General features: G+C 39.2%; 1 protein-coding gene across 1 annotated transcript in view; it reads left to right on the forward strand.

Annotated features, from left to right (window-relative positions):
• fam184aa (family with sequence similarity 184 member Aa) overlaps positions 1-14,174 on the forward strand; it is a 58,518-nt gene that overhangs the window by 18,246 nt on the left and 26,098 nt on the right. Inside the window, exons 8-12 of the mRNA XM_042513178.1 lie at positions 257-392; positions 1,857-2,038; positions 2,128-2,313; positions 9,096-9,218; positions 10,169-10,330. Of these exons, the coding sequence (XP_042369112.1) occupies positions 257-392; positions 1,857-2,038; positions 2,128-2,313; positions 9,096-9,218; positions 10,169-10,330 (789 nt within the window). The remainder of the gene's footprint in view (positions 1-256; positions 393-1,856; positions 2,039-2,127; positions 2,314-9,095; positions 9,219-10,168; positions 10,331-14,174) is intronic.

A 14,174-nucleotide genomic window follows, 5' to 3' on the forward strand; every position in this document is an offset into this window, starting at 1 on the left:
GGATGAAAAACAGTTGCAGGAAACAAAGACAAAAGTAAAAGCCTCAGGGTGAAAACGGTTTTTCAAGAATCTTAGTGTGGTAGGGAATCTAATGTGGTGTGCACTGATGGTCCTGCAGGCAAAGCTGCACAGTCTGAATAGCTGCATAGGTTCATGTGACTCTCAGCTGCAGTGGGAGTGTTTTTAAAATACCGAATGTTGGATTGCTGTGGTTGAATCCTGAGTACTGTATCTGTGTGTTTCTGTGCGTCTGCAGAACCTGCACAAGCAGCTGGAGGAGGCCATTCAGGACGGAGAGATCTGGGTGATGCAGCTGAAGGACACTGAGTATGAACTAGAGGGAAGCAGGGAACGAGTTCAACAGCAGGCGACTGAAATCCTCCATAAAGCCAGTAAGATGTTCCTCTACCAACTGTCATTCACTGCTTCAGTATACACCGCTGTGCACAGATGTTTTACACATCTGTTAAAGGGAAATCCAGCTATTTATCAGCCTGGGGCTTGTTCTGTTTCTGTCCATTATGACTATTGATGTCATGATAACATTTTAGTCACCATCTTGTTGTAGAGGTTCGCGAGGATCCCCTATAAACTCCTGCCATCTGACACACCTGGTTTGTTTTTGCTAGCATGAGGTTGTTGCTCACTTTCAGTTTAGATTGTGTGCATCCCATATGGTGTAGCAAATTTCTTTAAGCTACTAAATTGCAGAAATAATATGAAAAAGGCACCCAGTGCACAGTAGAGATGCCACAGTAAGGATATTTTCCCACGAGTTAATAAGGTGACAACACTGGTGTTACTGGTTACACCGGAGATTGTGCAAGAAGACGGTCAATGATGCTCAATATCTGTAGTTTATTAAGTCACTGCTTATGTAAAGCAAATATTTCCCTATGCTGCAGCTTCACATTGAAAGCAGCTTATTGGCCAAACACCAGCTGAGTTTTGTTCAGAAAGATCCGGAAACAAAGTGTTGAAATTAGCACTGTCCTAAAAACGTATCCTCATAAAACTGTTTATCTGCTATCCTACAAATTAAGTCCCACCCAACAGGTCCCTCCTCAGTGCTTACATTTTTTTAAAATCCCTGACCCATTTTGCAGCACCCCTTCCCCCTTATAAGTGATGAACAGTCCCTATCCCTGACCCCTGAGGGAGGGCGGCGACGAGCATCTGCAGTTCACTTAGTCCAGTTAAAGTCCGACTAAGGCGTTTACATGAGAGAATAGCTCGACTTCTAACCGATGTGTTAGTCCGATTTCGAGAAATTCGATTTCGTCTAATTTCAGTTTAACTAACTTGTTTACATGTAATTCAAAAGTCCAGTTTTAGTCTGGTTTGCAAACTGCAGAATACAAATATAAAGCTCAGTAAACTTGTTTTAATGAAGTTGCTAAGACTTAGAAAGATTGATTTGATTAAACTTTTCATTTTTAAGATGTAACAACTTCTCACAAAATTAAGAAAATGTGATTTTTTTTTTTTAATTTTAGGTAAAATTCAAATTATGATAATCATGTAAACTCTCCTGTGGCTACTTTCTCTTTTTGGAGCATCTGCTATCTTTCTGCCCACATGATTTCAGTCACAATGCACCCCACATGCCTTTCTCTCCCCATGAACCAGTTCTCTACCACTTTTATGAGCAGCCTGTGTTTCTCACAGGAACTTCTGAGTAGCTGATACTTTTAGGAGATTAACAGAAAGCTCTCCTTCTGTTCAGCAACTCCAGTTGGAGGATGTGTTGATGAAACTGTTACTCAAATCAGTTTTTTTGTTTTGCTCTGTGTTGGAGATTTGACTAAGATCAGAAATGTTCTGATTGCTGCCTCTGGGTATTTGATTGTTTCCAGGTCAGATTGGCTCGTTGCAGGCCACGCAAATGGCCCATGAGGCGACCATCAGGAACTTGGACCAGGAGCAGAGCCGGCTGAAGGAGAAGATCAGCCGGCTGGAGGAGGAGAGGGAGGCTCTGCTGAACCAGAGTCAGGCCTCCAACGAGCAGCACAAACAGCAAGTGCTCAAACTAGAACAGGTACTTTTAATCTTGAAGTGCAGTTTGAGGTCAAAAAGAGGTCATTAATCATATAAAGCCAACTCATTTTGCCTTCTCCTTCTCCTCAGTCTCTGCGTGAGGAGCACCAGGGTTATGAGAAGGAGCTCTGCAGGCTGAGAGCACACTCTGAGGAGGAAATGCATCGCTTTAAAGAGGCGCAGGTCAGAGCGCTGGAGGAGCTGGAGGAGAAACACCAGGCCATGAGGGAGGAGGCGCAGCAGGAGAAAGAGGAGGAGAGGAAGCTCCTCATGACAGTAAGTTAAATGTTTCAAGATACAAGAGTGAGTGAAAAGTAACACTTTGAGGTGCTTTATAATCACACATTCACTTTGCTTTGGTCAGAATTGTGATACTTTTAGACATGGTTCAACAAAGCCGAGGGCCAATCAGACTCAGAGTCAGGGCCAACTATTGCATCTTATGAAGGGCTCATTGCATGAGTGGAATATTGTGTCAGTAAAAAATATAAATTATTTTACATGCAAATTTAAATTCAAGTAGGTGTCATTCTTTTTCTGTGGCTTCTGACCTTTTGTCTTCACAAAATTTGCCCTTTTAACTATAATTTCAATGTCAGTATCTGTTGAATATGCCAGAGAAAGATAGAGACATTCAAAGACAATCCTTGTCTGTTAAATGATTTTTAACAAACACAAGGTAAAAAAAAAATACAAGGAACATTTTTGACAATTGAAAATCACCAGCCATGTGTTCATCTTTATTTTACAGTTTAAATAGTATGACAAAAATAGTGGTGAAACTGCTTTTTTCCCCGTTTGTATTTTTCTGCAGTTTGAGATGACATGTATCAGAGCTACAGATTGGTTTAAATAAATGCTGTAGAAGTGACAAAGTCATTTATTCTGGATGAAGGAAACACTGTGGCGGCTGTGTTTCTCTTTGTTACCATATGGCTGAATCTTATATTTACACACTGCTGTCAAACCCCGCTGTCAGTGTCGCTGCAAAAATCACAAGCTCAGCGAGAGTTGCTCTCATGTGGTTTTACTATTTTAAGATACGTGGACACAATTTAACACGGACCGAGGAAAACAGTTCTAGAGACTGGTTGTCTTATTGTTTGTTTCTGACTAACCTGATATTTTGACCTCACAGTGATAAAACATGTAAAAGGCAACAACTGAAGTTCCCAAATCTCAGATAAAAACAGTAATTGCATCCAGCTCTGGAGTGTTGCTGTCGGGGTTTTGTGTATCTTTCATTTCAGCGCAGCACCATCAGCAATTTAATTTCTTCCTCAGTCGTTTAAGGAATATGTATCCCTGAGAAATGAGCAGCTCCCTCAACTGACTGCACACATTTAATTAGGTCAATATTAAGACGTGAAAACAACATCACTCTCTCCCTGTGTTTCCCCTTCGCGTCTTTCATTCTGTCACGTCATCTTTCTTTCTCCCTCCTAATTTTCCTACAGCAGATCAAATTACCCTGTTTAAATTAATTTAGCCTGATTCATTTACCACAACAGCATTACATTACCAATAACTAATGGTTTTAGGCAGAGAGGAGGTCTGTATTGAACGTTTGTGTACTGCCACGGACTCACCCGCATCGAGCTGTTGACCATTTGAGCTGTGCTGTATGACATTGATCATTAATCACTGAATATTTGTCTGATTAAAGTGCAAAACGTCCATTTCTACAGACCACATCCTGTAATTTCGTAATGCCGTCCAGAATGATGAGTTAAATTACAGAAAAGCACAGTTTTCCTGATCTGCCCCTGTAATGTTCATCCAGTCAGAGTGGGACTTAATTCAATATTCTGTATAAAATGTAGTTCTCTGTCTGCATTCTGAACAGCTGTAAGAGCTCGCCGACCTTCGATCGGCGGATTACTTCATCTGAGGCTGCACTCACACCGAACCTGTGAGGTTCAAATGAACTGGTGTGGTCGTCCATCTGGTTCAGTTTGTTTAGGCAGGAGTGAAAGCTTTTTGTCACGCTCTAGTGCTAAACACAAGATTATCTACCAGAATCAATAATACACTCTAAAGCTGGGTGTATGGCTTTAATATAATATTATATTTTGAGGCTATATTGCAATACATGATATATATCTCCATAATTTTAAACATCCTTAAAACTAATGTTAACTGCTAAAATACAAAATTATTGAATAAACTGCAGTTAGAATAAAGTTAAATAAAGTAACTACTATCATATAATAAAGTTGAATATGCTACTGTTATAATAACATTTAATAAAATGTGGTTGTAAGGAAGTTCAATAAAATACTTTTATTCTGAATTTTTGACAATTTTTACTGTTGTTCACGATATAGTCATTTTATATACAGTATTGCACGTGGAACAAGCCGCAATACCTCGACTATATTCGATATGTATCGCCCAATCCTATGAGACACCAGAAAATGCATATCACATGACCATACATCATTCAAACGAGAAGTACGTTGTCCACTCCATGATTGGTTGCTTAGGTCCATAAAAACTACAGACGAACAGCAATGATACAAAGTATCACCTGAGATTTCTTTGTTTGGATCAGCACTGTAAGGTGGGACTGTAAAAAAAACGTATAACGCGCTCAAGACACAGAAAAACACAAATATGGCGTTATATTAGAGTGTGCAGTATGGTAGCATTACTCATATGCAAATGAAGCCATGGCAATAGGAGAGCAGTAATGTTACCTACACAAGAAGGATGAAATCACAAAAGCATGTTTTCGCTTGACTGGCCAGGAGTGATGAGACACAATCCGTGTCATCGTTTTCAAAAGTCACAGTCTCCCTGCGTCACTCGAGACGCCAGAGTTTCAAAGTAAACTGTTACAGCAGTGTTCTCCTAAGTCTGTGTTTTAGGGCTTTGAATATGCCGGAGAAGTGTGGATACTATGAATGTAGCAAAAGTTATGCATTTTAATTAGAAAGCGTATCGGTGTGGATGTAGCCTCAGAGCAACATGTCCACAGTTTGCATGAGATAAGATTGAGCCCACCTGAAATGATCTCCAGTGCAGTTATTTTGTGCTGTGAATCAAAATGGACCAACCACAGTGTTTTTTAGTCGTGATTTTGTTTGATTTAAGCATAAATTTAGAGGCTAAACTACCTTTAAATATTTCTGTTGATCATGGAGACTGTCAAGAAAGCGGTCTTCTAAGCACGTTGTAAAAGTGATGTATATATATTGTATTTTTTTTAGATAAATTGCAGCCGGCACAGTGCAAAAAGTAGTTAAGTAAGGTTGTGTACTTGCAGGTCAGCAGAAACTATCCTCCCTGTAATTTTACAATGTGAGACTTTATCATCTTGTTTCTATATTTCTGTCATAATTTAGCATATCTGATCACCAGCCGCAATCTGTTATTTTGTGGTGAGCCATAAATATGTGAATAAACAGCAGGAGCAGTTTAGTGCTGTATGACCTGATGTCTGTAAAGATTTTCCCACGTGGGTTGGGCTGATGATGCAGGATGACATCACCACCATTGTCCTATCACATGGTGACGGCACTGAAGCGCAGCTCCGTTATCTGATTGGTCAGCGGCAATATTATTGTTTTTCTCCTGAAACGTTTGAAGAGGAAGAGCGCTTGTTTTTCTGCTGCTTGCAGCCCTTACAGCACATTACACCCAATTTCTTCACGCTCACATGACTCCACCTGCATTGAGCGAACATTAAGAATCCCATTCATACCGGAGCATGTTGACATCCAGTCAAAGTGAATTAGCTGTGAGGCATGAAGGCAGCATGATACAGAGCAACTCACAAAATGTATCTGAAAAAGACCATTCCTTTAACATCGCAGCTTATTTTCTGCCTCTGAAATGATTACACACTCTCTGAGTTTTAAATAATTTTGAACTCAGTGTTCTCCCTCTGTCTCCTCCGATATCTCTCCTCTTTCATAACACTCCTTTTTTTCCTCTTGAGCTCATGCTTGCAATGCTGTTTGAAGCTGACTGCTAATTGGTTGATTTTCATTGACATTAAATCCTGCCTCCAAGCCAAGTGAGAGCGGTGTGTGAGCAAGTGGGTGTGTGTTTATAGATTCCCTGAAAGAAAGAGCGATGGAGGGAAGGGATGGAAAGAGGAATGATGAAAAAGGAAATATTATGTAAGCCAGAGAGGCGCTGTGCCTCGTCATCTTTAGATTAATGTCTGTTTTCATTTTGAGAGAAATTAGAGAGGCTGCAGGAAGACAGAGAGGGTGAGACAAAGATTTAGAAAGACAGGACAGAACTGGTCATTTTTAAAATTTCTTCTGTTTTTACTTTCATGTCCGTCAGCAAGATATTAACGACTTTTTAATCCGAGGCAATAATATGACTAATAATTCTACAAATTTCTTGTGCTGTATTAATTCATAATTCACCACAGTGTAGTTAAGGCCGGATGAGACGGCAGCAGGATAGAGCCTTTGCAGTCAGATCTCTAATCTCCCTTCTGATTACTGTTCTCCTGTCGATGTACATTAATTAATTAATTCATCTGGTGGGTTTGTTTTCAGATGCAGATGGAGGGTAATTTTGTCTTTAGCTGTTGTCTGTACTCTCTGTCATCAGTATCAACAGAATAGATTGTTTCATTGAGCGTCGTGCAGACTGGGGCTGCAGTTAAAGGGATAGTCCAGATCTTTTGAAGTGGAGTCATATGAGGTACTCTTCCATCCATGTGTATTTCATACAGTAGAGGGCGGTCAGCACGCCCCTGTTTTAGAGAAGCAGGCAGGAGTACAGGCACAGAAATGAAGTAATATACTGCTATGGATGGGGAACAGCGACAAAACATATAGAGAACCACAGTAATGAGTCCTAAAACCTGGAAATCCATTCGCAATTCAGCACCTCCGGTTCCCCGGTCTCAAAGTCAGTATAAGGTCTGTGGCTGAAAAGAAACTTTCACATATGTTTGATAACATAAAATACATCAGTAAATACCCCACTTTGAAGCTTTTTTTGTGACTTAAGAAAGACAGTTGCTAACAAGTGGTTAAATGAGTCTGCAGAAATGATGCCAATCACATCTTTACAGCCTCGTAGCCGTGGCAACGTGACCATAGCATAGTTTGTTTTAGCTTAGCAATAGTGTCGCCGGTGACTGCAATAAGGCTTTAAAAATCCTGAAAATAGCGTTCATTTGTGAAGATAATCTGGCTATACAAAACTTGTAAGTATCGTAAATGTTTGTTCACCTCGGAGCTTATTTTCTGCATTGATCCAATCCAATCAAAAAATCCCATAGGCTTTTTCAGTCCGGCCTACAGAAAAATGTCAACCCTGGGGCACTCTATTTCTGCCTCCTAAAAAAAATCAATATCAGTTTAAGTGTACATTGTATTTAGAATATTTGAATTTGAGTGGCATAAAAAAGTCAAGGTGAAGCGCCAAAGAAGAGTAAATGGGATGGCTTTTATTTTTAATTTCACTTCCGAGCACGTTTACAACCAGCAACCAACAAACCTGCATAGTACACCTTTAACAAGATTATTTTCTTTTTTTAACGTGAGGTTTTTTAATGTAATTTCAAGTTTTGAACTCCCTAGTTTTTATGATGTAATACAGCTTAATGTTGCCTTTATCTGTGTTTTTTATGGGTATTCATGCTCAGTGTTTTTGTAATTAACGTTGGTTGATCAGTAATTTCCCATCTTTTATGGTTGAATAAACTGAACCTTGAACCTTGTGAAAAGCTGGAAGTAACATGGTAACAGGCTCATCTACAGTAACTGGGTTAAAGAAAGAGGATTACTGGTTGGCTCCCATGTGGATAAGATAAGATGGGCAGTTGCTTTATAGTTTCCTCACGTCATATTGGGAAGGATGATAGAGCTTGGAAAGATCCTCATTGTTTCACACCATCAGTAATTCACATGCTGAACCAGTTTTCTAATAGGAGTTGGCAATACGGAGAAACCATCTACTGTTAAGTGTATAATACAACTTTCTATGATGATATGATGTACATACGGATTGTGGTATAGCAAACTGAATGGAAATATAATGGAGAAACTTTTAATAAATAAAATTAACAGATGGGAATGTCACTTTTTGGCTCATTTAATGAAAGAAAAATATGATAAATCAGAGTATATTGGTGACAGTATTTCCATCTTCATTTGTATCATTTTCTGCAAGGATCATTTATAACATTAAAGGCACAACTGCTGCAGAATGATCTATAATAAGTGACGCATTTCCATGGCCTCACTACATTAAATATATTCCCATATTTAGTAGCTTTACTAGCATTAATGAAAGGTTGCACAGTGATCAGAGTTGTTGTTGAAAATGTGGGGGCAAGAAATGTTGTGCATTTATTAAATTAGCATTACTTTAGCAGATGTTTAGCATATTAAGTGGAACATTTGATATCACAGTGATATTAGAACCGTTTGATCACAATTTGACCACAAAAAATCTGTCTCTGAGAAAACTATAGTGCTGTGTATCCAGCAGGACAGCACTAAACAACACAAGCAAAGCACAATGATGTTGGTACTTCTTAAAAATATCCACTATAGATACACCAGTGCTGGGAATTAATATCTAAGGCAAACCAAGACGTGGAAAGCATTTTCTAAGAGAAATCCAGAGTGGCCCAGAAAGGATTTGGTGCTTTGGTTTGAAGGATTATAGAAACGGGATGGTCGGATGAGATGGCCTTTTAAGTTTAAATGACAACTCACGTGTCCTTCCTCCATTCAGTAGCCATGCTTCACACTCAACAACTGCCACGACTCCATATTACGGCACAAATGGGATTTACACTAGCTTCCTCACTCCACTCCTTTTTTAGAGATTATACTTTCAGTGGGAAATACTGCAGAAACGAAGAGAAAGAGCTGCTTGGCCTTTTTAAAGTAAACATGCACCAATAATTTGTCTTTTCAAGTATTTAAATTGTTTCGTTTTTCTGTCAGTGATGATGTTTGAATATAAAGTTAGAATAAATCTACTGTATGTATTCAGCACTAATGAGTTTCCTGTTGTCTTTCCTCTTCTTCTCACCCATCTCTGCATGCTCTCTTTCTCTTCCGTCTCTACAGAAAATGAGTCAGGAGTTTGAGATTAAGCGTCTGTCATTGGAGGAGCAGCGAGATCGCCTTCAGCAGCAGCTCGACAACTTGAAGGAGGAGCTCTCGGCCAAACTCAATATGGCCAATCAGGAGGTACGTCAAAGGGTGACTCCATCCGCCTTTTTTTGCAGGTTTTCAAATGGAGATGCCCACTCAGCTGTCTGCAAAAGCAGTGACATAGTTAGTGCGTTGATAATAATACCTGAGAGGGATAGTTCTGATTTTTTAAGTCAGACTGTACTTGTACCACTTTTCCTTCCTCTCTTCCCTTTGTTATATCAATAGCCCGTTGCCTCGTGCATGACAGGTTCAGCAGAGCAGCAAGCCCCTATGTGTGTTTAGTGTGCATGTTGGTTCATGGCCGTGAAGTGTGTAGATCACCACTCTTTGCTGCATTTTACACATCTCTCCTACTGCTGGGCAGGCAGAAGCAAACGCTGCCAAAAAAGTCTCCTTGCAGTCCTTCTCCCGTGCTTCCTCTCTGATTGAGTTCATTAAAACTTCTGCCTTTTATGCACAACAGCTGCCAGTATAATGAAAAATTAAATTAAAAAAAAAACACGATAAAATTGGAGAATCAAAGCTCTAATTGAACTTTGCATGATGTCCACAGCAGAGCGTTGCTTAGCTTCTGTGCTGGTTAGCGTGTCAGAGGAATAAAGCTAATTTAAATGACTAAACACAAAATTCTCAGAGAAGGCTTGGCTCAGTTACAAAGAGGCACAATCGGCGTGCTGGGGTCTTTTTTTTTTGTTTTTTTTGCAACGTCATCATGCAAAAAGTTACATCAAGTCGTGTGGGGAAACGTTTTTTTAAGGACATGGGAGAATAGCATTTTGAAGCTAAAACATTTTTTCGATGACCTTTGTATGATTTCAATACAAAAAAAACTACTTAATTAAGAAGCTACAAAATGATAAAAAAGAAAAACCTTTAAAAGAAAAGATGTGTACTAGACCTTTAAGTAAACTCTACTTAGAGTCCTAAAAATGTGACCAAACATTCTAATAACTAATACGTAACCCCCGTGTTGCTCTCCTCAGGTGTCACACCTCCAGGAGCTGGTGAGGGAGGGGGAGCAGAACTTGGGTTCAGCTCAGACGCAGATCAGCTGTCTGAGAGAAACTCAGGAGAAACTCAAGATAGAACTCGATGCCACGAGAGCCCGAGTCCGAGAGACCAGCAACCTGCTGACTGACCTACAGGTGAGGAAAATACTGAGGGATTTACATGTTCATGAAGTCCTGCTATGTTTTTTTTTTTTTTAATAACTACGTCATTATCAGCAATTATATGGAAATATAAATGTCCTTGTAGCCAAAGGAAATATCCATCTGTTATTTATTATTGGATATTTTAGTCTCCATGTAGGTTGAATTATACACTTGCCTTTGGACAAATTTATCATTTTTGCACGTTCAGCTGAAAGACTATTTACACTGGCGCTAACAATTAACTAGAATTAATGAAACAGAAGCATGCCAATTGAACTCTACTTTACCTCCAATTAATATTGAATAGACAGTTCTTTCTTGGAAAGTTATCAGGAAAATGATTCACAAATCAGAGATCAGTACAATAAAGTGTAAACAGAAATATTTACAGAAAGGATCAATAAATAACATTTAGCAGTAGATGACTGTTAGCATTTTTACCGCAGCTTTTATGTGTTGCTTTCAAACAATAAACACAGACAGGATACTCTGTCTCTGTCAAATATATCTGTCAGGTCTTTGACAAATGGTGCTGCTATTACAGGCAGTCACTTACATATTTGCTCAGCCGTGATACTGATAAACTAAATGAAGGCGTTATAAGTGTGAGTAATGAGTACTTTCTCAGCTGTTTGGATCTAGAAAAATCAGCAGAAAAGTTAAGTCGCAGTTTAGAAAACTGTAGTTGTTATTGTAATTTCTCAAATATATACAGTCTTTTTGTTGCATGCTGGTGCGGTGAGCTAACTGTTCCTGCAGGGTCCAGCTGGTCGCTGTTGACCTCGGTTATGAATCATCACAATGCCTTTGAAGATTTGCCTGTTTCATGTTTATTAGAGTGGTTTTTTTTTTGTTTTTCCTCTGTTTTATAATATAAAGATTCAAGTTTCCGGCCCTAAATAGTGTAAGAAGCTTGTAACCTGCTGAGTTATTTACATTCAGACTGCAAAAAAGATTTTTTGCTCATATGTGACTCAGATCTTGTTTTTTTTTCAGTGTGAACAGCACATGTAATATGGATTCTGACCTTTTATATTTTAATGTGACTTTCATATGTGATCCTAAATCAGATAAATGTCTTATTTATGTGCCTCTACGCAGCGGCTGGAGGTAATCTCAAGAACGCAAAATCTCAAGAACGCCATCAGGAAATTTCTTTAAATTTGGCACAAACATCTACGGGGACTTGACTAACTAATTCGATTTTGATGGTCAAAGGTCAATGTCACTGTGACCTTGCATCTATCCCATGGCCTTTCCTGTCTGATTCTTGTGAATAAAATATCTCGACAAGGCCTTAAGGGAGTCTCCTCAAGATTGGCACAAATGTCCACTTGGGCTCGAAAACCGCCATTACTCAATGTCATATGTCAGAAGGGGACACATTTTGTCAGATACTGAATTGGCGACACTAATCTTTGGTGTCCACCTTGAACCTGTGCAGACTGTAAAGACCTTTCGTGCTGCTGGGTTTTCACAGACATGGACGTAAACTATAAGCGCAGCTTGACTGGTTTGCGGAGGCATAGAGCCGCGAGTCAGTAATTAAAGTTTGCACTGTGGCCTCAACTTGTTTCAGTGAACTGTCACGTAACGATCCCACCACTCCTGGCTCTGACTTTCAGTCAGAGCGTTGACATGGCAGCAAAAGGCTATTTGCGATGTAAAGATATAGCGGAGTAATGGCATCCTGACGAAATGAAGTCGTGCTTCTCTGTCTGTGTTGCTTTTCGTTGGTTTGTTGTGGTGAGCCAGTCTGGATGCGCTCATTTTTCATCGCCACCACTTTGCACTTTGCACACATGTCCGAAATTACATCGAAACAAAGATGGAGTGAGAAAAAAAGAAAGGAAGGATGAGGAGATGGGAGGGAGGAAGAACGTTTTGTGAGCTAGGAAATGAGATTTAACTGAGAAATAAGTGCGTACTGAAGGCCAGCTGTGAGATAATGATGATGAGGCTATTTTGAGTTGAGTGGTCTCATGTTTGAAAAGAGCCCCGCTGGTACAAGAGCGACAGGAAGAGTGTGTTCAAGAGGGACAGGAAAGAGACTGCTCGCTTTTTATTAATATTTTTATTAGAAATAAAATGAATCTAGGATTGTTGTTTGGAAAATCGGATCATTGCAAAATAATAGAACAAAAGTGATCAAAATGTAAACAAAAACATGCAAATTAATTGAATGTAACACAGTCAAAATGCTCAAAAATAAGGTTCATGATTTAGTTAAAAAGTCACAGCTGGTGGAAACTGGCTCGTGAAAATCAGAGTACAAAATACCCAATAAAAGACAGAAAAAGAGCGAGGGTACTAGAAGAGACAGAGGACAAAGAGAGTGAATGAAGAGTGATAATTAGATGAAATTGCAGAGCGCTGCTCTTTGCTTTCCCACCAGAGCTTGCGTTCTATAAAAAGAGGATTTGGTTTGTTTAAAAAGGCCTAACACGGGATTGTATCTTGTGTTCTCACTGAGCTCATTGCGGGAGAGACACAAGCAGTGAGCCAGCTGATCCCTGCGTCACACTGAATTTAGACCAGCTATTGTTTAGCAGCCGAGGAACCCTTATAGCTTATACTTGCTTATTATGTTTGTGAAAGGAGAGAAAAAAAGAAACAAAGAAGTTCAGCAAAAGGTCTGTCAGGTTGTTGCATGAAATTGTGAAAATTAAAGATCCTCTCAAGAGAAAATCAAGTTTTAACCTTGTTAACATGTCCATATGGTGCTACAAGAAATATTATTGGCAAAATAAGCAGTCAACAGCGTTTTTTACGTCAAAAACCAGAGCAGCTTTCCATATTATTTAAAAATGCTCTGCGAAACAAGACAATTACAGAAGAGAGGCAAAGTGTAGCAACATGTCGATATTCTGTAAGCTATTTTTTACTTTGTCTTCAACTTGTTAGAGTTTGCAATCAGGAACAAGGTTCAGCAACAGATTATTAGCTGTTTGATGATAGTCGAACCGGCTTATGTTACCGTTTACAAGCAGAGGTTTGTGTGTTTGATGCGCTAAAACTGCAGGTATTATTATTAGTAGTAGTAGTATTGGTGTTAGTTTTTGGTTTTTATTTTATGTTGTAGTAGTAGTAGTAGTAGTAGTAGTAGTGGTAGCATTATTAAAAAGTAAAGATTAGAGAAAAGTTCAAAGTATGAGTACAGAACAAAACATATACAGAAAACAAAGTTTTGTTTTCTCCTTCCTCATTAATCAGCTCATGACCCCTCAGATTTATATGATGACCCTATGGAGGGGCCTGACCCCAAGATTGAGAACCACTGGACTACCAAACTGACCAGCTACAACAGTAACATGCTGCTCACTACAAATTACAATCTAAAAATGTCATATTTAACCATATATCACTCACAGGCACCACAGGCTGTTTCACAATTTGTCATATTTTCCGACTGCCCTGCAGGTTTTCTGCAATCATGATGCATGTCACAGAACAATGAAATAATCAAAATGATTATGATGAAATTGCAGAGCTCAGTTACAGTGAAATGTGACTCATCTCCACTGAGTGTTTGTTCTTTTTTTGTCCCTAATGCTGATGAGACCATTAGTCATTTTATGTGAGAGATGCAGTCCAGCATGGACCAAAGTGGGCCTATAAATATCCAAACCCCCAGATAACCTGAGCAGCAGACACAAAAAAAGCTTTCAAATCTTCTAGACACACCCAAAATTATTTGCATCCCTGTAACAGATTTATTTTTCCAAAATATTTAGATGGGAACTGTCATCTTTAACATAACTTTATAAACATTTGACTCTGGATTTAACCACCTGAGCACTTCACCTGGCAGCGGAACAAAAGAGCTTTTCGGTCT

Source organism: Plectropomus leopardus, chromosome 24 (assembly GCF_008729295.1).
Source record: "Plectropomus leopardus isolate mb chromosome 24, YSFRI_Pleo_2.0, whole genome shotgun sequence".
Lineage (NCBI taxonomy): Eukaryota > Metazoa > Chordata > Actinopteri > Perciformes > Serranidae > Plectropomus > Plectropomus leopardus.